The 27,462-nt window shown below is 47.1% G+C and overlaps 1 protein-coding gene across 2 annotated transcripts in view; it reads left to right on the forward strand.

The window, feature by feature from the left end:
• LOC119448567 (Down syndrome cell adhesion molecule-like protein 1 homolog) overlaps positions 1–25,357 on the forward strand; it is a 272,760-nt gene extending 247,403 nt beyond the window's left edge. Inside the window, exons 15-25 of one of the 2 annotated variants that reach the window (XM_049665462.1) lie at positions 1,492–1,623; positions 4,024–4,191; positions 10,322–10,392; positions 13,961–14,198; positions 15,167–15,265; positions 16,426–16,617; positions 17,063–17,353; positions 18,586–18,756; positions 20,512–20,678; positions 22,109–22,184; positions 22,838–25,357. In XM_049665462.1, the coding sequence (XP_049521419.1) occupies positions 1,492–1,623; positions 4,024–4,191; positions 10,322–10,392; positions 13,961–14,198; positions 15,167–15,265; positions 16,426–16,617; positions 17,063–17,353; positions 18,586–18,756; positions 20,512–20,678; positions 22,109–22,184; positions 22,838–22,878 (1,646 nt within the window). In that variant the 3' untranslated portion in view covers positions 22,879–25,357. Of the gene's footprint in view, positions 1–1,491; positions 1,624–4,023; positions 4,192–10,321; positions 10,393–13,960; positions 14,199–15,166; positions 15,266–16,425; positions 16,618–17,062; positions 17,354–18,585; positions 18,772–20,511; positions 20,679–22,108; positions 22,185–22,837 lie in introns of both variants that reach the window. The other variant, XM_049665461.1, reaches the window with a different exon arrangement.
• The last annotated feature ends 2,105 nt before the right edge of the window (positions 25,358–27,462 follow it).

Consider the following 27,462-nt stretch of genomic DNA (forward strand, 5'->3'; position numbering starts at 1 on the left):
CAGCATAGCGTAGATGGGCTAATGTAGACGCATATACCAAAATACCTGAAGACATAGACGTCACAGCGACGTATTAATTGTGGCGCTTTGTTCAAGAACAACGCAAAAAATAAGAAGACAAACACTCTCGTGGTTCCCTACTTTCCTTGGCGAAAAATGCCTTCGTGAAGATAATTTCGCGTCGCTACCCTCTTGCACGTTAGTCCACCAGTGCGCGGAACATAGTTGCCAATTGGCAATGACACATCTAAGCGCTTTGGTTGAATGCAGTCTCGCCATATGTCAACACCACCGCTGATGCTTGGTTCGCTCAAAACCTGATTAGCTCAAGCAGGCTAGGTGATTTTTGTCGCCACTCCATTTCGAAGTGGGTGTGCCAATAAATATCATCATCATAATCAACATCATCATCTTACGCCTACGTCCGCTATGATTAAACTCTCTAATATAGTTTCTCAACTGATAACGCGCGAACCGCAGACGTCGCAGCTTTACCGCAAGCGTTATAACCTGTAAATACAATGCGCCCACTGCGGCGTCTAGGTGCGCAAGGAGATATAAACAATACGGCGATTTTGGCGCGTCCTAGGAACCACAGCTGGTCGGCATTGATCCAAAAGCTACGGCCGTCCTCGGTGGCATATGGTGTTGTCTTTCTGGGACGTGCACATGGCAACTACTTAAAGAGGGAAAGGAAAGAAGCAAGATTTCAAACAGCACATGTAATGACATGGCTTGGCTCAGCTCGGCTTCCTGTGCGTGAAACTAACGTACCCTTAACTAGCCGCTTCGCTTCTTGAGCTGCTGGGGAAACTTCACGGATCATAAAGATTTTACGTTTACAACTATAGCACTTTCTTGGCAAAATCAAGAATATCTGAAACCTACTGAATCTTACTATTGTAACGTTTATCACGACATCGTATTTCTGGAAGTTGAGTAGCGTACTGGGTGTTAGCATTCCACGACGGTAGGCTTCTGCGCACAAGCTAGGAGAAGGTGACAAGGTACGAGAAAGACACAATCACTTTTGCCATCGTGTTCCCGTGGCTCTTTAGTGCGTACTATAGTGAGCGCTGCGTTCCGCCAACGAGGGGCGTCATTTGTACTACAACACGAACATTCGAATTTTGTTAACTGTTCATAAATATTTTTTTGTGTGTGCACGTGAACTTTAGAACTGTTTTCACTATTATTTGTTGGAAACCTTTTTCGGAGCGCATAAATGAATTAGGAGAAGAGGTGTAGGTGGCCCCGTCTAACAGACAGCGACCGTCTCCCTGAATACAGTTAATAACAACCAAAAAAAGAAGATTTTTCATGGACAAATTAATGATGTTTCTTGCTCACGGTGATCGAGCATCAGCCTAATCACTCCGATGAATCTTTTACATTTTCGCGGATCGATAAGGGCTTTATTTATAATGTCGACGGTTTGACAGCCTCGTACACTGCTAATACTCTCATTCATCGACCGGCTTTCATGCGCAGAGCCTCCCGACGCCCCCCAGGACCTGAAAGTGGTGGAGTCGGGCAGCAGGAGCGTCAAGCTGGAGTGGACGGCCCCGTACAGCGGCAACAGCGCCATCACGCACTACACGGTCCAGTACAAGGACGACGGATGTAAGCCGCGCCGCAGATTACCTTCATATACCATACCTTGCCACATGTTTGTTTTTTCATTGCCGACTGTTGCTTACGCGCACACGTCGCACCCCGCGTACTCGTATATACATCGGATATACCAGATGTTTTTTTTTTTTCGTAATGGTAACAGAATGGTGAAGTCTGGCGGGTGTTCCACATCCACCCGCCATGGTTCTGACTGCATGGCGCAGGCTAACACTCCCGGGGCTAGATCTAGCACACTTAAATGCCCAAGTTAGTGGGTGGATTGATGGCAGTCGCTGTAGCACAACTGGTAGTGCATCGCGCATCGTGCGCGTAATGCGAAGGTTGTGTGTTCGGAGCCCACAAGCGACAGGTTATCTTTCCGACCACTTTCATTTCCCCTTTTCTTCATTATTTTCTACATTTCAATTTCAACCACAGCCAGTTACCCCTATGCTTTTCTTTGCTTCGTTGTCTGATCGCATTTTATGGTTGTTTCTATGAAGCTATTTTTTTATTTCGGCACCCCGGAGATCGATTGCATCGTGACGTCATAATAAGCTCGCTCCTTCCCTGTTATCGTGGCTCGTTTACAACACGTGTGTGCAGCCACAAGGAACGCGCGCATAACTACACTTTTTTTATGAGCAACGTCCTCATATTTAGGCCTTATTCTTTATTTTATTAGGTTTATAATAGGTGATTGTCGTGATTTCGGAGGCGAAAGACTACGTCAACGGTCACCTGACCATGTAGAGCTCTAGCGACGCTACACGACGTCAGGATAGGGTCAGGATATAACGTTCCCCCTATTCAGGATGTAATCTTTAGCGTCATGTCGCCAGGATAATGTCGATGACGCCACGTTTGGCCTTTCGAGACCACCTTTACATCAAATTAAAATATAAGTTCTTTTTCCCAAACCTCTGTACTTGCTAAGTGTCATACTTTGACTTGCGAGAAGCACGTGATAGAGTTCCTACAAATTCAAAAGTATGGGTCAGTATTCCCATAAAAAAAAAAAAGCCTGCTGTAGCTAGCAGAACTTCTACTCCTTGAGCTGGATTACTCGAAGAGGCGGACATTATTTGCGCGAGAAATCGAAATTCATAGTTTTCTAATTACCGAAATATCCCTAATTAACGCTCTTTAATAGTAATCTTAGGGCGCATATTGCATTTACGAATTGTCTAGCCGGTGATTTCTCAAGGTATATCAACGTCGGTTTAACTGAGAGCGAAAGAAAGTTCGTGCGGTTTTCTAGCAACTTCTTCGTTTCTATAGGTTAAACTCGACCATCGCTTCAAGTATTCTGGCACGTCCGATTAAAAGGAAGCAAAGAAACTTCGCGCCATTTTCAGTGGCTTCTGTTGTTTTGGCAAGTTTATTTTTCTTCATTATATGCTCGTAAGAACCTATAGTTGCGAAGATGCAAGCTTAATTAACAGCCACGCAGTTCCAATAACGAACGTCCAACCGTATTTTCTTAAGAACATTTATTATGGACGCTTTGAGTCAGATATGTAAGACGGCGCAAGAAAGCACATCATCGCGCTGCAATCATGCAATCGCACTTCGGGCAGTTTGTGTTTAAATGAATGTGTAACAGCGTGGTAAATCATACGTACTTACAACAAACCTAAAAGGAACTTACATGTAATTACAGGAAGTCATATTTTATTTTGTTATGTCGTAGTTCTGACGTATAGCTTGTTTGCATTACGAATAATTTTATTTAAAAATTCAGAGCCCTTCCCCTGTCGAGGAAATGGGGGTAAGCGAAGCTTGTGGCAAGCCGACGCTGTCGCAGGCGTTCCGCTTCGTTTGCCCTAAAGTCAGGGTAGGCGGCTCTTCGCTGGCGTTTGGCCCCAACATCGTGCTCCCGCAACTAGGGGTCCGGAACTCGGGGTTTCGCCTGGACTTAGGAAGCCCTCACGCTCGAATCGGCACGTCGACGACGAGCCCTTTCCCGAGCGAGTTCGCGGCACCGTTACTCAAACGCAGCCTGCTCCTCGGCGGAACGCGAGGCCTTCCCACCCGGTCGCCGAAACTGATCTGAGGCGAGGGAATCCGGGCGGAGCGCGCGCCAACCCCCCTTTCCTTCCCTTTCCCTCCCCGCGACACACCAAACGACCCTGATTGGTTGGGCGCTTGACGTGATCCGACGCCGGCGCACCTTTTCCCGCACCTGCTCTTTCTTCCTTTGTTTCCTTCCTTCTGTATGTCTTTATCTATCCTCCCTGGCTCATACCCGCACATCCAATGCGGGTATGAGCCATAGTAGTTTTAGCGTTACATCGCCGGCGCAGGCTAGCGTATACAAGCTTCGCTTGAAATAGGTGTCTTTCTTTTAAACCGCGCATACGTCAACCATGCGCTTTTAACTTACCAGTGTGTATTATTGCAATGCAGCAAAGTGGCACGCCAAGATGATCAACCTGAGCACCTCGGCCACGGAGACGACGGGCATCGTACGCGGACTAAAGCCCGCCATGACGTACCACTTCCGGGTGTTCGCAGAGAACCGGCTGGGACGCAGCGACGCCAGCCACTCCGTCAAGTCGACTACGGCCGAGGAAGGTATGCATGCGCGCGAGTCAAGTAACTTTCGGTGAAACTCGCGCGCAATGACAGTGCATGCATGCGCAAGATAACCGTATGCCTAGAAAGTTGCTACACTAAAGTGCGATGCAAGCGACTCCTACCACATGAAAAGGAAAGTGGACGTTATATGATCGTGTGAGTACTACACTTACAAGTGGGGAGTAAATTACGAATTAAAAAAGCTCGTTATAGTATCTCGGGGCTTCTTTTCATCATTTCGCAAAGCAGGTATAGTCGTTGATTTGTCGCGGCGTTTGATCGATTATGTAAATGTCTTTACCTGCGTCTTCGATATCATTGCGATATAAGAACTCCGCGTCGCAGAAAATTTGGTGTCGACGTGGGCAGCATTGGCCGTTAGAGAAAAAATCATCCCGAACCGCGCATCCCGAACCCCGCAGTCCCTACGCTTGGTACATAGGTGTTACCGAACTAACTAAATTTTTTTAATTAAAATGCGTCGGAAAATTCATAAAAATCACAGCATATCCACGAGGTGAATGATGGTGAGGTGGGCGAAGCTCCGGAGATTATGGGTGATACCGTTAATCTTCCGAGAAGTTCGCCCGATAAAATCATCATGCAAACACGTGAGGTACGGTGAAGAAAACTTTTATTGAGATTTCAAGTTACCCTTATATATTACGCACTTGTGGTCGGAGAAGTGCACAGCTAGGGGTTCGAGTTAAGGGGAATGTTAGCAAACACGATGTCTATGCACGACCCCCACACGGTAGTAGGTGCAAGGTGGTCTAGGGAGATGCACCTGAGCGAGTATCTGATGGCCATGTGCTGAACGAGCCAATCGATGGTGGAGCGGTCCGATATGTCGACATTAAAGTCACCCACGAGCACGAACGGTCTGTTTGTGTATTTGGCGTCAAAGTCTTTGCACGCGGTGTCCACGAAGAACTTTACGTCCCCGTTGGATAGGTTGGGCGCTAGGTACATGACCATGACGACGATACCCGAGTCACCGCGGGATCCTGCCGACGAGCACGAGCCGCAGCGGCCATCCGCGCCCGCCGCTGCGCATCGTCCATGCTCCACCAACGATCCGACACGTACGGCGACGATCCAAGAAATGAGAGAGGCGCTCGCTCCCCGCGCATCCCCGCGCAGCCCGCGCAGCAGCCAATCGGAGAGCAGCGGCACTTCCAGCGCCATCTAGTGTCGATTCACACAAGCGCCATATTGCACACAATTCTATTGGACCAACGCCATCTAGGAAATGAGACGAGAAATGGTGATGACGACACAGATTGTGTACAGCGCCATCTAGAATATTGTCCCTGAACTGCAGTTTGTATGTACTTCTATGAGACAGCGCCATCTATTGCATTATACGGGAGATACTGCCGTTTACTGCCGGGAGACACGCCGGACAACGGAGACGTGACAAGGTTAGACTAAGAGGAGCTACGCCCCTAAAAGTACGACTTACACAAAACCTACAGACAGGATGGCGTGGGACCATATTTCGTTACGCGGAAACTCAAACCCCTTTTCCAGCTGTCGTTTCAGGTCTGTTACATGTCGTAAGGACGAGCATATTTTGTTACGCGGAAACTCAAACACAAGCCCCTTTTCCAGCTGCCGTTTGAGGTCTGTTCCATGTCGTAGGGATCTTCAATATGTCACCACTTCGGCAGCTAGCCAGATGCATTATGTAAAATCGGTTTCTACCTCGATGTGCATGAAAAGTGGTACGCACGAGATGTGCAAGCCCGAAATGTGTTTCTTTTATGAAACACAGGGAAAAGCATCGTTCGTTATTGAGAAAAATCTGAAAACGCGCGTATTTGTGTGCACTAACGTAACGCGATACCGGGAGTGCTGGCAACTCAGCACCGCGTGCATACGGAGCCTGCGAGGTCTTCAGCGCGAACACTGCACGTGCTGAAGAGGCCACACCGTGTATATGGCTCATTTTTTCTGCGATGCGATGGTGCAGCCAAATTGCATCGCGTGACTGGGCGTCGCGAGGAGCTCGCGGAACGCTAGGCAGCATAATCAAGATCGAAAGTGAAAGACACCATCAAAACCGAGGGTTGTAGACTGTGTTAAATGTGCGATGGACCCAGACCTACGGCAGGAAGGAGAATCCTTAGGTGCCGCAAGTTCCGGTCGCGGAACCAATCGTTCCGCGACCGGAACTTGCGGCAGCTGGGGATTCTTCTTCTCTATCAAGACCACCCAAAATCAGAGCATTTCTCGCGCCCCATAGAACATCTTATTTAAAACACTTTATTTATTTTACCGCATTATTTAGTCATAATATGATGATGATGATGAAAATGTATTTATTGTAGGATGGCTCGAAGGCCTATTATGTGGAATAGGAAGGGGAGAGGGATGCCATAATATAAAAACCTCTGACAGGACCACCTCCCCTATAAACCAGAACTTAAAACAAAGTATTCTAACATTTATTCCGTCAACTAGCTTGGGCTCTCTTTGTCGATGACGACACCGAACTAATATAACCAACCACATTATAACCAATGTTTCATCGATTATTTTTTTAACACGAAAGTGTTTTATGCCGGGGTCCACCAAGACTTCACTGACGTATTTCCGTCACGGATGTGACGTTCTTACAATGTACACGAACATAATACAAAGAAAGAAACCAGAAGAAAAAGTTCCACAAACATGCAAAATTTGGGAATCGAACCCGTTTAACCCATTGCGCCACAAACGCATTTGCAGAGATCTACACAGACGCGCCTTATATATCTAACACTCCTCCGTGTACCCGCGCTCTTGCTCGGGGCGGTGCCGCCGCCTACGAGCAGAAAAGAGAAGTACTGCATTATGACACTAACGCGCACCGACAGTGAACGCTTCGGTGGTCTCAGCACTACGACGCCTCGATGCCAGCATTCGAAGGGACGCTGGCAACAAGAAGCGCTACCAACGCCACCTAGGTGGCGTTCACCGTACTCAGCACAGCGGAGCGTGGCCTCCGCAATTAGCTCTGAAAATGTTTCTGAAGTTGATCGCGGAGGCTGCAATTACGACGCGCTGTACGCGCTGATTTGACTCGGTGACGATTCAGTTACGTGCTTTGTCTTGCGCGTTGTATTAGTGTGTCAGTTACGTGCTTCGTCTTTCGCGTTGTGCTAGCGTGTGCAGCGTAGTGCAGCTTCCATATGCACGACGGTTGCTCATGGTCATCGACGTTGGTAGTCGTGATGGAGGAGACGTGCCACCAGGCGTCAGCGTGGGTGCATCAACGCCTAAGGGCGCTTTAGCCACAAAACACCAATAGACATTATATATCAATGTGCAATAAACATTACACTACTTCTGTGAAGACACGTTTCACTTTCGTGTTCTATACCGATTCCTATATAAGAGGGATCAACCACATTTTTTTTTTTTTGCTAAGTTTGGCAAAACTCATGCAGTGTGTTCCTGATATAGGAAAGAAAGAAGGCTAGCTCTTCTATGAACGAGAACATGAAAGCGTACGTTTCCGATGAGCACTGCGCGTGTCACTGATACAGTACCTGAAAATATTTACAAGTCCTGGTAGTAACACACTCATTTCGCCGTAGGATGAACGGAAATAAAGTTCGTTATTTTAAAAAAAATTACGCTGATCAAAGCACATGCCGGAACCCATGTGAAGCGAAGGTTTAATGTAGTTATTTATTTAAATATTATTACAACTAAATGTGATACGCACGATTGTGTTGCAATTATACGTAATGTGTAATCCCATTCCCACTGCCTAGTGTCCAACTCTCTTTTCTTTCTTTTCATCCCTAAACGCCTCGATTCTCCCTGCGTAGGGTAGCAAACCGGACGCTCGTCTGGTTGACGTCCCTTCCTTTTCTTCCCTTCTGCTCCTTTATGAACTTTGTATGATTATGCGCCACACAGGTCACAACTTCAATCTCATGCAATGGATATGTTTACGTACTAGACCGTTTACAAGGCAAACAAAGTTGCCCTGTAAAAGAACTGAAGGATGTTCGCATAAAATTGAGACTAAAGGTATACTTTCGACATCACTTTCACGTCTCTCTTGCACACGGTGCCGCTCTGGCGTAAGCGCGTGCTCTTGATCATAAATCGCCTCTTTAGGTGCGCGTTCGCGAAATTACGCTAACAAGGCGTATACTTGGTAAATCCTAGTGCTTGCTGCGGCGCGGAACTGCGGCGCCATCTAGCATGCACTTGGCGAATGACCGCTGTTGTCTCCAAAATTACCGTACCTCTGACTCCTTTTACAGCGAAGCTGTTAAAGGCTAGATTCCAGGAGATCATATCCGCGTGTAGAAAAGCCACGTAACCTAGCGGGAGAGGAGAGGAAACTAAGAGCTCAACCCTGTGAGAACGTTGTGAGAGGGTGCTGATGAAAAGGAGAACGGGTAGGGGGGGGGGGGGGGGGGTTGACGTAAGTCGCGCCGTCCAATACTCGCGTGGGAGCGGGAGAGCGTGAGGCGCTCCAACCAATGGCGGTGTAGGAGAAGAGTAGGTCAAGGGAGGACTGGGGTGTGAGAGGAGTTCGCGTTAGCTTTGGTTGTACAGACGGAGCTTTGGTGGACGCCGAGCCAGTTCTCAGAACTGGGCATTGTATAGCCATCGTCCAAGTGTTAAAAAAATACCCCATTGTGCTACTCGGAGCCGGCACCGAAGCCTCTTTCCCGAGTATGTAGCGAAGGGGTCGGTTTACCACTTTGTAGCCAAATTCAATATAGCAAATCCCCAATATAGCTAAACCCCAACATAGCAAATCCCACCAGAGCGCTAGCTTCACTGGACTTCCCTCTTCATAGGGTGGAAGGGCTCTGACTTTTTCGCGTTTATTTATTGCGATGGCGTTATAGGCGGACGTCATCCACTTTTTAGGTATCCTTCTGACAAAAAATAATAACGTCGCCCTCCCCATAGACGGAGACGTTATGTAGTATTGGGTGGTTTCATAGCTTTCCTCGTGATACGCCAGGTGTCAGCACATGCCTTAATTGTTTGCTTTGCCTCCTCATAGAGGGCGCAGGAGCTTTGAGACACGGACATTGAAAAATCTATGGGAGAGTAGACATATACAGCTCCGCTGTAATATGGGCAGATCTCGAAGGCAGTGCAGTCTATAACACAGCGTCTCAAAGCGCTAGCTGTACCGAGGGAAGAATGCCAGAAACTGGCAAGTGACGTACGCGCCAGACGTTTCAAAGAGTGACTTTGGCACGAGAGAAGCATGCGTGCGATCATGACCCAATAAAAAAAACAAGAAAGGAAAAAGAAAGCGATTATGGCCTAATGGTGAGAACATTGAGCTGCTGTGCTGGAAGAGTGAGGTTCGATCCCACCATCGGTCACGCGGACGGACATCCCCCCCTTTGGAGCTATCTAATAGAAACTTCGAGGTGTGTTGAGCGTCCGCGAGCGGCGTCACAGTGTGCCCGAAATCGCAAGTTTGCAAGAGATATGAGGTATGCAGACGTCACTTCGATAAATGAGAGTGTGCAAGGTCGCCCGTGAAGCACGCAAGCGCACCTGCCGAATGTCACAATCGAAATATGCTATCGCATGCTTAGATATTTATAGTGGTGCTAACTTCTGCCCAAATATTTCTTTTTCTCTAGGGTACTTCAAGCTGCGTTGCTGACTGTTGTTAGCATAGCGTTTCTCACAATATTTACAGAAGTAATACTGGCGCTGCGACGCTGTTGTATGCATCGGTATGCCGAGATGTGATGGCTTCTGATTGACATCGTTCTCGGAAGGCCAGGACACCTCAAAGGCGCGCCTGGCTAGCGCAATCCCGCCCGTCACAATGGTTCAGTATCACACTGAACAATGGTTCAATATCACACAACAACGTGATTTATTCAATCATGAGGACTTGTGCTTGGATGTACAATTATATGTAACGTTAGAAAAATGCGTGCGTGCGTGCGTGCGTGCGTGCGTGCGTGCGTGCGTGTGCGTGTGTGTGTGTGTGTGTGTGTGTGTGTGTGTGTGTGTGTGTGTGTGTGTGTGTGTGTGTGTGTGTGTGTGTGTGTGTGTGTGTGTGTGTGTGTGTGTGTGTGTGCGTGCGTGCGCGCAAGCATCAAGTATTCACCACTCTTCTCTACCATGCTTCTCGCAGCGCCCGGAGGCCCACCAACGAAAGTCAGGGCACAACCACTGAGCTCGCAGTCACTGAAGATTACCTGGAAGGTGAGAACTCGACATATAGATCCTTTTCAAGGCGATCCCGTGGGTGCCGCCATGTTTGATTACGTGGTGACGCGTCCATTGCTTGCCTCAGCGGCCTCCTTCGCCTCAGTGTTTACAATGGGCATGCATGACGCCGTTGCGGCTCAGCAAACCTCGGTTTTATGGATATCGTAGACGGTGACTGTCTGGACAACACGACCTTTGGCCACAGCTTCAGAGGACATGTAAGCGCTTTCAGAGCTTATTACACCTTGTCCAAACGGCGCGAGCAGCTTATATGCTGCTTGTACTGAAGGCGGGGTTAGAAATGTATTCCAAGCTGTCCACACTTTTCGCTTATGAAATAAATCAGGATCACTGTGTTTTACTCTTCGTTCTTTATTTGACAAACGCTTTGAAGCAGCGGCTTGACATGTTTCTAACTCAGTGAAGTTTTTGGTGCGGGCACAATATGATTGTTTATTTTCTGCCTAATCGATCGCGGTTGTGCTCAGTTGCGATAGATTTGTTCTTGCTATACTCGAGGCATGCAGCGTAGGTGTTCTGTGCTTTGTGGTATCATGTAGCAAAGACGTATTATCACTAGTCACTCGCTTACTCTGTGGACCGTCACTAAATGTTCAGGTTCGAACATTCGTGTGTTGTCGATATAGTCGCCGTCATTCATACTTCGGCACATTGATTCAAGCGTGCGTCCATTCATTTATTCTTGATACGCTGGCGATAGAGTAGGCGTAAGTCAGCGTGTGAGTAGCGGTAGATGTGTGTAGATAATGTGCGAGGAACTTACTAGGCCAGTACGTGACACTATTTTGTAACGAGCGGTAACTCACTCTTAATTGCCAACGTTCCGGGATAAAGCCCTTTCTTTTGGAGGTTAGCGATGCAGCGCTGGCGGATGAGTTATATTTTTTATCCTCGGGAAAAGCCGTGCATCGCGAAGTGCCGGCAACGCAGGTAGTCCTTATGTAGCAGCGTCCGCACAGATTCATTCTATTCCTTAATATTCCAGTCAGTACATTTGCAGCCAACTACTACACACGTCTTCCCTCTATCGTTCCACATTTTGCAGCATGAATGGAGCACAGTGCGTCAGCGAACACCCAGTTGCATTTCCGACAGCTAATCGCACAGTAGCAGGACAGAAGCTGTAGTGGTTTTGTATTCCTGTGCTTTCGATGAGGCAACGTCGGCGCGCCGCCGAAAGTGCCATCTCGTTCTTCTAGAGCAAACTGCTTCGAGAAAATGGCCAATACTAAATTTACACAAAGCGGCTTGGCCGCCTGTTTTAGATGCGAAGCACCTTATGGTCGGGGCTATGTCACTCCCTCCCTCCCTCCATCCATTCATCCGCCGTGCGGCGTCCACACCCCTACTGCGCATGCGTATCCTCCTCCCCCTCCTCTCTTCTCCTTGTCTCATCTCCTCTCCCGGCATTCATGCGCATCCTCCTCCCCCTCCTCTCCTCGTCTCATCTCCTCTCCTCTCGGCATTCCTCCTCTCCTCTCCGACGCTCCTCTCCTCTCCGGATTGCGCAACGAATGGCAACACCTGCGGCTCCGCGCGCGATAATGCGAAGCAGCTTTGTTAGAGGCGCGACGGTAGGCGCTGCATACTCCGCTGGGGAGCGCCACTGTAGCTCGCGGTATAATGACGCGCGCGCGCGCGCTCCGCTCCTCTCATTCTCCTCCCGCAACGCACGGTAAACAAGGTCGATTCACATAGGTCGCGAAGCTTCGGGCGAAAAGCGGTTCAGAACGAATTGTCACCGACATCAGCAAGGGTGGTTATGGGAGCAGCGATTGAAGCGCGACTATGTTTGGAGGGAACAAACATTGCGAACGAAAAAAAGCGTTTTATAAATAAATAGAGACACAGTTAGATTCATTCAACGAAAATAAAGTTCGTAATCAATTTTATATACGCACGGCGAGAAAAGAAGACACGATTTGGTTTTACTTGGTCATTATTAATAAATACCTTTTTTCAGCGCCCACCGTAAGAGCGCCCATCGATAGCGGCGGGCGTTCACGCCGCTATCACTTGCAATGCAATGCAGCTCTTGAAGTGAGCAGAAAGGCGCGCTCGTAAAGTTCACCTGTTAGAATACACCCCCCTCACATGTTGTGTTTTGCTTGCCGACGTTTATCTAAATTTGGTGATCGCGGGTAGCTTCATTCTTTCTTAACCTGTTCAGGCAAAAGCACTAAGTTGCGACCGCCAGATAATTGTTTAATTTAGTTGTTTTCGTGCGACAGCGCTGGCCTACGGGCTTGGCGCCCGACGAAAGGACGAGCACTCTACGCCCAAAGCGTTCGGCGGCCTCCAAAGAAAGTATATTCTCTGCAGGGATGCGATTTCGACACCCGTAGCTCTGACCTTTTCCTGCATCGCTTTCCGTGCTGAAAGCTCGGAACGCCCATGATGTCGTATGGCGGGGCATTTGAATATACAGCTGTAATGACAGGCATCCGAAAACAAATTTCGCGTCTTTGAGAACAAAATGACGTCACTTCTGTTTTTAACGGATATAACGTCACATTATTTTTTCTTCCGCCGGAAGTGTTCCCTCCTCACACAGATGGCGCTAAGCCCAATGAACCGCCGATGAACCGCCATGTTTTGAACGTATGGGCTTCTATGGAAGCTTCGCTACCAGGTATATCTACCTTGCGGTAAATATAACGGTAGCTACGTACCTCAACCTAACGGAAACGACGAACTGAAAACTAATGGGAACTTGAGTCGACCCCATGGCTGCTTCGCATACTACTCAGGGTTCCCCTACGGGAATATGGTGTAATTTTTTTTTTTTTTTGGCAAGTGTGACAGCTCTTTATGAACATGAGTAGCATTCAAAGTGGAGAAATCCTTATCCGATAAGGCAGGTACGCTAGCTTGTAGCCTGCCTTAGAACTAACGTCGACAAAAATGTTTTGGAAGCCATGGAAAACGTGCAGAACAAAGCGACGGTTTGGTGAAACGTCCACATTCCAATTAATAAGATGGATAATCATACTTAGGTTGCAATATGTTGTTACATGCCATCTAGATTTATCCTTTCATAAAGAATCATCCAGCAAGACGGCCGTAAAGATAAGAGGGCAAAAGCGGGTAGGTGATCTCTACTTCCGATAAAGAAGTAACTTTAGTAAGCTCCAAGTGTAAAACGTCACTACTGGGCACGGTACTTTTCGCGACTCGGTGGCAAACGAAACGGATTGACTCTGTAGCGACACTTTAGCGTAGGAGGAACATGTGCGGTTGTCCAACACTTCACAGTCGGTCACTGAGGCCAGTCGACTTCATGAATTTTAACACTGTAGCGTAGCTGAATGAAAAGGCAACAGCCTCATGACCAGGGGTCGATCCAGAGCAGCATCAAGCGGGGCCACCTGAACTGGCGAAACACACAATGAACTGGAGGAGGGAGGAGGCGTGGGGTAGAAGATGAGGTGGGAGGCATGCTTATTTTGTCAGCACTCACATGTCTCTTGGGGGGAGGCCCAGGGCCCTCCTCCTGGATCCGCCAGTGCCCATAACGCGCCTTCTTCTCGGCATGACGCAGCCGCCGAGCAAGGAGCTGCACTTCGGCGCCATCAAGGGCTACTACGTTGGCTACCGCGTGGCGGCCTCGTCGGACCCGTACATCTACAAGACGCTCGACCTGGGCGCCGATGGCCGCGAGGAGTGCGTGCTCACGTCGCTGTCGCGCTTCACGCAGTACAGCGTCATCGTGCAGGCGTACAACAACAAGGGCGCCGGACCCCCGTCCGACGAGGTGGTCGTGCAGACGCTCGACAGTGGTGAGTCACCCTTCTTTATACCTCTCTTCATCCTTGCAGAAACCTCGGAAAAGGTTGTTTTGTGGCGAAAGATCAGTCAGTTGCAGAGAAAGTCACGACACAGTGGGCCACAATGTTGCGCAATCAATATCTCCGGCGACTAGCGGGATTATTTGCGTAGCATCCAAGCCAGCGATCGGGGTGGCTGCGCCAGGGGGCAATTGATTGATTGATTGATTGATTGATTGATTGATCGATCGATCGTTCTCGGAGATAATGCTCAATTGGCTACGACGGCCTTCACGAGTCAGATGCTCGCGCAGAGAGGGCACAACATTCCTACAAATATTACTGTAGATGTGTCCACAAAGCGATGAAGCGGTAGCAGTTCTAAAATAGTCACTGACATATGCCAAAATTTATTTGAATTTCGTATTGAAATGCAGCGTAACTAAATTATTGGTTGTTGGCTGCAGTTTACCAAAACAGGACCTGAGGGAACAGTGGCAGCATGCACCTATTCCTTCATGTTAATTTTTTTTTTTTTTGTGTTGTTGTTGCTCAGAAAAAACTTTTCTCAGTAAGAATAACGCTCTGCGAACCTTAGAGCGCTAAGCTACCACTTGTACATCTTGGACATGTATGCACGTCTAGGCATCCGAAAGGTTTGTCAGTGCCAGCGAGCACAACACCGTCAAATGGCTCTGTGATCCCTATGGCCGCGAGTTCTTTAGCCTGGGAACCTATTTCTGTGGAAGATACGCGCGACATTACTAGCTTTACGATCGAAGCTCGCGTCTCCGTATGCACTCAAAATTCGATAATGCGCCAAAAAGGCACTAGCGCTTTCAGCACTGAAATTTTCCTCCGATACGCTTTCTCTGGATTTTCTTTGAGTTAATTGCCATGCGTACAATCTTAATACGTTCTTATTTTCCCATCTCGTCACTCTGAGTCGTAGATAACACTTCACCTCCAATCCTCAACAGATCCACCGTCCCCGCCTTATCTCCAAGTGGAAGGCACCTCCTTCACCTCTGTTTCCCTCAAGTGGGACCGGGCGCCCGGCGACCCGAACCCCGTCACAGGTATGTTCCTCTGCGAAGCCCATCATACCGGCCCTCAAAATTCATCTATAGAGAGCGCGCCTACACCGACGCCAGTATGACGTCATAAATTATGACGACAAAGCTTTACAACATGCGTTCGGGAGTGCACCAGCAATCGTCTTGCGAATCGCGATCGAACATTCCAACTTGTTTATTGATGGCGTTAGGTGAACTGATTTAGTCATCTCTTTATTGGGAGAGTTTTGCCGTTATCAAATCTACCTTTACGGCTATATGCACTTAAAATTTACTCATATCTTTCTTTCTTCCTTCCTGGCTTACTTTATTTCTTCTTTTTTTTTTTCCTTCATTTTTTTTCTTTTTTTTTTCTCACTCATTCAGATCATATTTTTGTTCGCGCCGCATGCCTTCCTCCAAAAAATTCGAAAGCAAAGAAAAGCCTTTGTCTTCAAGATCGTACTAGGATCCTTATGAAGGTACAATCTTTCTATTGGGTCTTTCCCGAAGTAAAACAAGGACCATACCTTCCCCGAAATAAAGAAAATAAAAACGTAATATTGTATAACCACATTTATGTATCTCTATGATTTCGTGAACTAGAGGAAGGCAAGCCAAGCGGCTCAGTTTTTCGTTAGTCACAACCGCACACGAAGTCAACAGACAACGAATCCAAGCAAAGCATAAGGGACATCAACCCATATTATTTAAATTGCGGACCACGGCCGGTATTTTGTAGCGATGCCTTTCCGATGCTAATGCTTTTTCGCGCTTTTCGCGCTTGGTCAGTGGTCAGAGCGACGGTCAGCTCACGCTATCAACGGGATCAACCGGCCGTGAGCGGTGGATGATAAGATTCGCATAGAATAAAGCATAACGCATCGCTACAAAATACCGGCCCACATCTCGCGCGCAATTATCTCAGACATCGCGTCGACAAAACCACAGAATGAACCGAGACGACACAGGTATTTACATTCAGCCGTTTCCTTATTTCTCGCATGCTTGCGTGCCATAATTGATTTCCCAGCGACAAGTCCAACTTCGCACCCTCGTGGTATCATCGTGGTTCATCTTACCGTGGCCTCAGAGACGGCGATACTCGTGCGATGCCCGATCTCGGAGGCTACGATCTTGAGAACTTAAGTCCAGATATTGTATTGTCTGCTGGCGCGCTGCAGGTTACTACGTGCGCCACAAGGAAGCCGTCACCGGCGGCGAGTGGCAGGAGACGCACGCGCCAGGCGACCAGAACTCCCTAACGGTTGACAAGCTCAAGTGCGGTTCGACCTACCAGTTCGCCGTGCGCGGTTACAACGCGGCCGGCACCGGCGAGAACAGCGACATCGTCACCGTCAAGACCAGCGGCGCCGGTGAGCAGATAGCGTCGTAAAATTGTGTACAGTCGAACCTCGATGTAACGAAGTTATTTGCAGCGAAAAACTTCGTTATATCGCGAATTTCGCTTAATTCGAGGTTAGTCATATCGAGGTTTGACTGTTTTTAAGAAATCGTCATACTTTTGCCTAAGCATATAGTAAAGTGTGCATCTTAGACCAGCGAATAGGGTGTTCTCGCGCTTTCGTTCACACAGAGGAGGGGTTTAATGTTGTATAAAAATTCTGTATTGTCGAAAATAAAAAAGAACACCCCATATATGCCAAGTTTCAGTTCGATTCCTCAATTAATCTGTCGATTGCAATGTTTGAACGTTGAGCAAGCTGCGGAGGTTACACGCGTGATTTACAGCTGTTGCCGTTGACGTCTTCCAGACGCAACAAAGCGTCATTTACGGGTGTTTCCTGTTTGCTTGCGCAGCGCCGGTGGCTCCGGACCGCCAGTCGCTGGTGCAGTCAAACGTGAGCTCGGCCGTGGTTCTGCTGGGCGCGTGGCACAGCGGCGGCTGCCCCATCCACCAGTTCACGGTCAAGTACCGGCGCCGACAGGACGCCGACTGGACCACGCTGCAGGCCACGAGGCCTCGAGACGCACGCCTCGAGATCACGGGTCTCGCGCCAGGCACCTGGTACACGCTCCAGATGACGGCGCACAACAGCGCGGGCGTCACCGAGGCCGAGTACGCGTTCGCCACGCTCTCCAAACATGGAGGTACGCTGTCGTGTTCCGGCTCAACGTCATCCCAAGTGTTGCTTTCGCCATCGCCTGTGCATGCTTTAGCGTACTAGGAACGTGTTTACGAAAATTGGCAGCGATGGCAAAGTAGCAAATCAGTTCTGCGGAATTCCTCAAGGTGGAGGAAGGTTCATGAAAGGAACAAATTGTCATCCACCCGAATGTAACACGAAGCTATAAAGGAAACCCACACGGGTTTCTCTGAATGAACTCTTCGCAGTTGAAGAAGCATTCGTCCTGGTCCGGGATTTGAACCCCGGGACCAATGCCTTTTCGGTATTCGGTTTGAGATAATTGCGCTAATTATCTCAAATGTCCACAACTTATGATTTATTCGCTTTAGGGCACGTCCTAATTGCGAAATTGAAGCCGAAGAGTAGTGAAGTCCTGTCTACTTAGCAGAAATCCTACGACTAGCGCAACTCATCGCATCCGGCAGTTCGCCGCCAGAGAAAGAGAGAGAGAGAGCAAGGCGAGGAAAGGCAGGGAGGTCAACCAGACGAGCGTCCGGTTTTCTACCCTACACTGGGGGTAAGGGAAAGGGGGGATAGAAAGACGAAGAGAGGGACAGAGTGAGCACTCAGTGTGCACGTGGGATGATGCACAGGGACACTATAAGCGGTCTCTTAAACCGGTGCACTTCAAGTAGTGTACTAGTGCACGAATCGCTTTTTGTGCAGGCTATATGTATACAACGTAGTAAATCTGGCACGTGCAGCTTCACCATCTCTATATTTCACGCAGCGTAATGCTCATGCTGTAATCACAGTTAAAAAGCGAGTTATATGCAACTGCTCCTTTGACTGACACGGTACGCTATTCAACCCCGATTGCAGCGCCTGTATCATGCAACGACAAGACACGGAACGACCTTTCAGCGAAAACAGATCGGAAATAGTTTCCATTGTGTTACCGCACTTAAATGCCAACTCATCGCTGACCTTACGAACTTCTGATACTCGAAGCGCAGCTTATGTGGCTTATCCGTTCACATGTAGATAGCGTCACAGTGACCGCCTCGTTGGAGCATCAGTAGCGAAATTATAGGCTCTACTTTTGTTGCCGGCGACGTCTTGGAGCCTGTGAATTGCACTCTATTAAAGCGGCCGCTTCACGTTCGAGCCATCTATATACGCTCACCGACGATGTGGACAGTCAGGACTTTGAATCGTACACAGTGTTTTACCTGGCTCGCCGCGACCGTGCAGCGGCAGACCAGGTGACGCCCCGGACCGAGGTGCATCGGGAGACGTCGTCAGTGGTGTCTGACGCGACCGTGGTGGTTGGAGTGGTGGTTTCGCTGGTCATCGTGCTGGTCCTCCTGGTCGTCGTGTGCATGGTCATCCGCAGGAAGCATTCCTCCGGCAGTTCCCAGAGTGGTACGTACGCTAACGGTAAGCTTCACGAGCGAATGATACAGAGGCGCAGTTCCCGCAGAGCGGCGTGCGGGCTCATTTATTTGTGAATTAAGTATTGCCGAACTTCGATATATCCAAGTTCGCCGTATTTTGAATAACTTTACGAAACTTTCACGGCTACAATTAGGAAAAGATGAGAGGTAGCATGGCCACGTCGAACAAGGTCAGGAATTCGCTATAGTTATAACATACGGAGCCTCAAGATGCTCGTCTGACGGTATTTTGTGCTTGTGATGTGTCGGTTCGCCTTCACCTAGCGATGAAGGTAAGCCAGTAAACTGCAGGCTTTCTTCTCGAGAGATGGATGGGGAACTGATTCATCAGCCAGACTGGCTCTTTGCACCGAAATATTCCACGAGTGTCCTTGGACGCCATCGGCTTTCTTCCTTGCTAACTCATCGAGAGTAGCTCACTTGCTGTAAAAAATATAGTAAAATAAAGTGAACACTTTCGCGAACTCAGCCTGTTTTTTGTATTCCCAGATCTTGTAAGTGTGTAATATGCGGAATTTCGAGTTGCGCCGATCTTCTCTCTAGTTCTATTTACAATTAGATACATCGAAGTTCGACATCACTAGTTTTTCGATTTCATGAGTCGAATGGTGTTGCCTTGCACTGCTTCTGAAATACTGTGAGACAATAACATTAGAAAGAGACTGCTCCATTTGGAGGACTGTGTATTATGGACCATTACACTACGCCACTGCAATCCATGGTAAAGTCAATTGAAACAAAAAGTTTCGGCTTCGGGAAGACATTGAAACTTGTTCGATCTTTTTTTCCATTCCGTAATAATGAGATCAGCGCAAATATTAATGACATAGTGGATGAATGGACTCAAATGTAGATTAAATGCTTGAACAAGAAACATGGTGCAGGACGCTCGCCGAGGCATTACACGATATTGATGGACTAAACGAATGAAGTAGACGAACGGTGAATTGAATCCCTAATCTGTCTTTCTGTGCTGTTCAGCGTCGAAACAACTGGATTAACTCGCTAGTATTGTCATAGTCAAGCTGTAGATGCATGAGCGGAATGTGTGGTTCCATAAATACATGGCAACATAAATACATGGCATACATAAATACATGGCAACAGGTGTGTTGTCAGTACGTTCTCTAGATGTTTTAAAAGTATATTATATTCAGTTGTATTAATATGCTTATGCAACAGAAAGACGGTCTAATACACTCAGAGGACGCTTGGTGAGCCAGAAAAGACGCAATATCACGCGCCAACTTGCCATGATGTCATTGGTCTTGACCACCTCTACACCAACCTCCTTGGTCTACATGGGCTTTTAATTGTTTATCGGCAAAGGAGGACTACATTGCATTCTAATGACACTAAAGACGCGACGTACCAAGTTTCGAGAAATTTACTTGCGGCGAAAAGACAGCCAAATTACGAGAAAATAATTTCAAATTCGTGACGTCACACTGACGCAGCGCCGCTGAGGTTTCAGCGCGACATTCAAGAAAAGGAAAGCTTGGCCTTCATTTTCTCCAGCAATAATCACTCCCCCCCCCCCCCCTTCATATATCAATAAAAACAGAGTTGCGAAAGAATACTTTACCAGTCTTAACTGATACTGTGTTACCCTTTAGTGCCCCTTTAAGAACAAGACGTTATTTAAACTGTAACGACCTGTGTAACAGCCTTACGAACCAGAGAGACAGGCTGTTGATGCCGCTTTTGGTGCCCGTGCTTGCAGGTAGCTCGCTTTACGGCACCCGAAAGAATGGCATGCAAGAGGCCATGCAGATGAGCGACCTGGAAGGCAAAGTGGGCAAGGAGTGCTCCAGCAGTGCCTTCTTCCCGGCGCCTTACGCCACCACGCAACTCGGCGCCAGGGGCCCAGAGAAGAGGACGGACCACATGGTGAGAAACGCTTCTCCTTTACACGCGACTTCAGTGCGCACCACAGCGACGCGGTTTCGGACGCACGTTCGTCAACAATAATGATACGCATGCGTTACTTTGCGTTAACGTAAAGCTGACTTCTTCGCAATACGAGTCTTTGTGAGGTGAAAGCCCGCTTCCTGTCATTCCCTTCGTTTTACAAGTTGCAGTATGTGTTTGTGCGTTGAAAGCATGCATCCGTGCGAGCAAGCTCGAACGCTACCGTGAGAACTGCAAACACTGTTATTAATAAAGGCACGCCAGCCAGTATTGAACCTCAGCTAGATAGTTTTCGAGACGGGCGCTCAAGTGATTACACCATATTAGGACAGTATGTACTGTCTTAGTCAAAAGTTTTGAAGCCACTGCAGGTGAAGAAACTTGTCGCGTATGCGTGTACTCTGGCCTGTCTCAAAGGCCCGCGAGGCCGTTACCAACAGTGCTGATAACACTCTCAGTTTTCAGAGCATCATGCTTGCAGCGCGAGCCCCACCACAGGCGAGCCCCACCACAGGGTCGGGCGACAAACAAGCTTGTCACTCGCGGAATGACGTCGAAACTATTTAGAGACACTTAAGCCTGTATGCGCATATGCTTCACGACACGGCGTCCGCTGCGCACGCCGCAGGCTGTAGCTGACGATAATTAGAGTCCAGTAGAAATATACTAAAATAGCTCGGCAAAAGGCTCCACGGGTTCCACGCGTTATATATGCAAACACACAAAAAAGAAATGAAATGTAATGACGACGTCATTTTTTTCTTCTTAATGAAGTGTAGTGATGCTTTGACAAATGTAGCCTATTAAAGACACTTCATGTTGAGCAAACGCATGTAAAGTAGCCCGGAGGTTAATCTAAAGCCTGTCAATATTCTCAAAACACCGTCACAAGCATCGGTTGATATTTCTCTCGTGGTTCGAATACACTCTCTGTTCTTACGGAGAAAAAACAATTAAAAACGATTTTACTTTAGGTAGCATTTGTGTCTCGTAACGTGTTCCGGGACATTCAGTATCGATTCACCTTGCACTTTGTGAACTAGTTCAATGCAGTCCAATGCCAGTTCCATGTCCCTGCGGAGCCGGCGTCACTTCCTGCACGAGGCCTTAAATTCCTCTCCCGCAAGTGCAGGAAATATGTAGTTAACTCGTTCTGCTCGTTCTGCGTGAAACCAACAGCGACGTGCAGGCGACGCCGCATATTACACTGGTTAAACGGACAGCTACGTGAAACACCTCCTGATCAAGTTCCAGCCAATCTAATGAATCTTAAGTGAAGCTCGCAGACGCCTAGCCATAAAGCTGACTCGCGTCGAGTAGCTGTAGCCAGTCTCCTAACTTTGTCATCTACTGTACTCTCTCTCTCTCTTTTTTTTCTTTTTTTTTTTTTTTTTTTTTTTTTTTTTTAGGATGAGCCCCTCTATGCCACTGTGAAACGAACGCCACGGCCGCCACGGTCTGACGGCCACATATACCAGTGTCCAGGTGAGGTATTCACTGCATAAACCCGCGTTTGTGAAATATACTTACTAGGAAGAAAAGTGTCCAAAAATCTGCTTATAAAGTATCTTACGATACGAGATTCTCCATAAATACCTACATGATTACACATGAAATTGTAATAGGCTTTTTCGTTATTTATTAATGATCATCTGCCACCCATTGTTTAATGTCTCGTTAATTAGGCAACACAGCGCAACTTGAGGGCACCACTCCGTATATGTTCATGTGGAGTCAATAGATACGGAGGACATCGGGACAAATGCATTTATTGTTTAGCAAGAATGAATTGCGTTCTTTATATTTTTTTGCGTAATGCGTAGGATGGATAACCGATGGACCATTAGAGTTACAGAATGGATACCAAGAGAAGGGAAGCGCAGTCGAGGACGGCAGAAAACCAGGTGGGATGATGAAGTTAGGAAATTCGCAGGCGCAAGTTGGAATACGCTAGCGCAAGACAAGGGTAATTGGAGATCGCAGGGAGAGGCATTCGTCCTGCAGTGGACATAAATATAGGCTACTGCTGATGATAATGATGATGGTGATGATGATGATGATGATGATGATATTTTCGTATTGGTTCCTTGCTAACTAGTTCTCAATGCCTCCACCCCTTCCTCTTTTCATGTTCGCAGCGCTAGCAAGAAATGGAAGGCCGGCGGCCAGGGTCACCTGAAACAGGTCTAGTCTTTCATAAGGTGCGGGAAACAAATTCTCAGGTGCAGGCTGGATACTGCGCCGTGCTTTCAAGAAGAAAAAACTGAAACGCGGACGTGATCACTTCATACTAGTGTGCGCATCTGTGGCGCCAACTCACAACACAAGAAGGACGAAAAGACAACGGTCTATTCAACGAAGAAGCGTGTACAGAGCGGGCGCTGGCATACTGGGGACCTACGCTTCAATCATCTACAAGCGGCGGGCTGGCTACGGCCCTTTCAAAGTATGCTGGTGCGGTGTGTACATACGGACATGTGGACACTGTGTACATGGCCTCGTTGAAGATGTGCTGCCAACGATCGAGAACCACGAAAGCGCCTTTGATCGCGCCACCTTGTACAAAAGCTGGACCGAAGTGTGCGTGTGTGTATGCGTGCGTGTGACGTGAGAATACACCGTTCGAGAAAGTGTGCGACAATGTAGACGGACATGAGTCGATAACGTGACGCATAAACTTCGTTCCCTGTTTTCTTTTTTTCTCTCATTTTTTTTTTTTTCCAGAGGAGCTCGTGAGCTTGGCGCATTTTACCTCTAAGCACATACCACTGTGACAACTCTCGAATGCCGTGTGTCTTGAATTGAAACTCGTTGCTTAAGCGACGTTGCAAGTTTTATCGCAGGCAAACGTAAATGTGGGTGCGACCATGCACTCTTTGTGCCAATCACAGAAGAGTCAATCGGAGTCGGTGAGCCAATCGGAGAAAGCGATCGAGATTGCTAATTCGACAACAATGGTGGAATTTGACATAGCCAAGATTAGCACAGCTGTTCCAATTTTGACGATCGTAACAGCCGAACTGCGAATTGAAATCTCTGATCCAACGACCTGTATGAGTGTTACACTTTGAAGGGTGACATTATGTTCCACAACAATGATCGTAAGCCTAATCTTGGGCTCTTTTCTGTGTGTTACGCCTGGCACAAATGCACAGTAATTTACCGGAGACACGCAGCGTTGGTGAAAGGAATGGTCACAAGGCCATTACTGCTGTAAAACAAAACGGCACCTTGAAGGGTGCAATATTTTAACATAACTCACAGTGCAGAGACAGTTGGGAAAATACCAAGTGTCTTATTCTTCCAAGGCTGGCGTGAAGGAGTCGTATAAATTACGCCAACGTTAGCCACGCAGGACATGGTGCGATTAAACGTAAATCACCAAGTGCTTTGCACAACTCTACCACTATATTAGATTGTGCCTGGCAAGTGGCAGCAAGGGTCAGTTAAACTAAAGAAATTCTACACGACGCTTAATCACTGCCCAACTGTGTGGAAAACATCAGTATAAAGCCTTAGGTTCCTATGTGCAGTGCCGTCTACTCTTGCGAGTAGTACACTGTATTAGTATTCAAGCGCTCATAGCAGTTAATTTGCGACGAAGTCCTGCAGGGCGATACTTCTATATTTGATATCTCGTGTAATGCATCACATTGGCCAGTTTTTCGCCATATAGTGAAATAATGGTTAAATTGGTGAGACTGAATAATGAGGTGCTTCTCCTAACAGTGGGGTACGCTGTACATACTTTATATGTTGTCCAACGTATGTTCATATTATTAATCACGGATTTGCTTGAGTAAATCAAACATTTGTACATTAGTATCAATAATGTGGCAGAACAGAATGGAACAGGCATGACACAAATTTTAGTGATTTACTTGCCCCATTCATGAATTTAACGCTTTATATTTGCCTTGTGTGAGCTGAGCAAAATTTCGCATGACATCAAGAATACAACTCACAAAACTGTGCAGGAAGTCAATCTGGGACCATCAGGTTATTTGCGAGTGCAACAAGATTTTGGTGCAAGCGGCTGAAATAAACCAGAGAGTAAGCCAAGGTAACAAAAAAAAGACTGTCGTCAGCTTCGAGATGTCGTGGAGTGACCCGAAATTAAGTACGAAATCTAACACCAAGTTAAAAAAATAAGGAAACAAACTTGCATCCTAATTTTACACGTCTTCAGACTAACACATTTGTCACAAAATACATGCTAGAGCTTCGATAAGTATTTACTACAAAAAAATAATAACGCGACTGTTTCATTTAGTATACAAAATGATCTGGGGCTGTTGCATACATACATTCCACTGGAAGTTGTGCACTGTTCAACAAGGTTCTTTATAACAGCTGGCTGCAGACAAATGGTAAATTAGGAAAAGCAAAGCTTTCAAGTTGTCTTAATTAAGTGACTATTTCCATTTTTTTAATTGACTTATGTACTTACAAAGACGAACACAAGCCTAACTGACTCACATCAACAAGTGCAGGGTATACATTGTGCTAATATCTGTGAGCAGCTCCAGACCATTCTTCCAAGCTGTTATTGTAGCATTCAGGTACTACTCAACTACCAGGTGCAAGCAACACGGTGCCAGTTGTGTTCAACATTATGTGACTGTTGTGGATGAATAAAAGAAATTGATCATCTCGCATCGTCGGCCACTTCCCACTCCAGCGATCTCATGCTTCGCCATGGGACAAATTAATTAGATTCTGGGGTTTTACGTGCCAAAACCACGATCTGATTATGAGGCACGCCGTAGTGGGCGACTCCCGATTAATTTTTGACCACCTGGGTTTCTTTGACATACACCCAAATGCACGGTACCCGAGCGTTCTTGAATTTCGCCCCAATCGGAGTGCGGCCCCCGCAGCGAATGTTCGTCAATTACACCGAAGCTTACAACATCATGTACTTCTGCGACGTCTGTCTCAGATTATTAAAGAACGGGGGCATTCGAAACAAAAATTATAATTATTACCCAAGTTTCATCACAGCCGCAGAAATATTAATTCGCACAATAATCGCCTGAACCATAACAAGCAGGATTTTACAAATGATCTATAATGACTTTAAGGGGCACGTTGAAATCTGCAGAAAGTCTGTGCCTCGCACTAGTTTTAATAAACGTGTAATCGAAATCTAAAGGCACTGCTGTTCCATTTAGTGTTTCCGTGCTGTGGAAACAGGCGATACAGAAGACTGTTCACTTGAACTACATTTCATGATAAATTTTGAGTCTAATTTGCGAAACGTGCTAGGCACGAAGTTTGTAGCAAAAAAAAAATTACTCTGGGTAGTGGCAGACTTCAACTGTGCTATTGCAATACACCCCCTAATGTGATTGTTATAATGTTAATTAGTAAACTATCGTTAATCAAAGTAGTGATAATTATGGGACAAATTTACGTTCCATTGCTGTTATATAGAGCCTGGCTAGCAAGAATTGTCGTTTTATCCGAAATCCCTTATTTTTAATAATCTGAGACAGTTCCCACCGAAACGCACTGCAATGTCTTTTCTTGCGTCATTCACGTTCTACAGACAATAAATTTGGAGTTAAAGAGAGCATCCACAAGGATTCAGCGAAATATTTCTGCGGTGCACAGGCAAGTGGGAGTAGCTAGGTTGGGCTGTCTATAAGAGGTGTCTCGGCAAATACCGAGTAATAGTTGAACACTACATGCAGAACCTTCTCTGGGAGTTGTCTAAGCATGCGTAAGCATTGTGCCCCTTGTTCATCTCCACACAGCCCGGTGTCATTGTCAATGCTATGAAACTGGATCCGACCAGCATAAACGACAGCGCTGCGGCGACAAGAACTGTTGCGGACGGCGGCACAAGGTGAATTGATTACGCAAGCAAACTACTGCAGGTAGCAGCGCCAGGTGCACACTAAACAATTTCTCACCCATAAGGGTGTAAATCAGCTTGTCCCCAGACGAACACCCTTTGCCACCTATTGGGTGCTTAAAAAAGGGTGCTAGAAAAGGGTGCAGAGGCCAGCACCCTTAAGGAAGGGTGCACAGCATAAAATTTTAAAGGGTGTAGTGGTCGCACCCTTACTAAAGGGTGCTATTTCACCATAACACCCTATAAAATGGGTGCTGGAAGGGTGCTCCACATTGATTCACCCGAGAAGCAAAAGCCGAGGATTGATGTACGACCGCAAATGTGTCCACAAAGGTAGAATGCTCTACTCCGCAGACAATGCCGCGTGACAGGCCGCTTGCTAGCAACTGATATTTGGACAAAACAATGTATATATATATATATATGTAGTGAGACAATATGCATCTTTCCCATCCATGAATGACGCTTGTCACGAATTTCATAAATGTTGTATAGCTATACCTATTTGTGGACCAAAATGCACAGCATCAATCCAAGGCGCCTGCGTACCTGCACACATGCATGCCCAGGAGATGGACGCTTGGTCTCCATCCAGACATGCATGCCATGCAAACAAAAAATTGATTCAGGAAAACAATGCATAGGGACCATTCGTTTCCAAGGAAATATACGATTGTTGAACTGTAACAGTCATATTTCCCTTGCAACAAAGGCAGAGAATATACACTATACAGCACCTGGTCATCTCTTGCTCATTTGAGAAATGCGTGGCACAGGTGGGTTTTTGTACACATAAGATTGCGGAATAGTTTTGGTATCAAAGTAAATTTATTAAGAACGTCAGTAAAATAATGCAACACAAATACATATCACCTGACCTATTTTAATACAGCATTCAACTTC

This window comes from Dermacentor silvarum, chromosome 4 (genome assembly GCF_013339745.2).
Source record: "Dermacentor silvarum isolate Dsil-2018 chromosome 4, BIME_Dsil_1.4, whole genome shotgun sequence".
NCBI classification, from domain to species: domain Eukaryota; kingdom Metazoa; phylum Arthropoda; class Arachnida; order Ixodida; family Ixodidae; genus Dermacentor; species Dermacentor silvarum.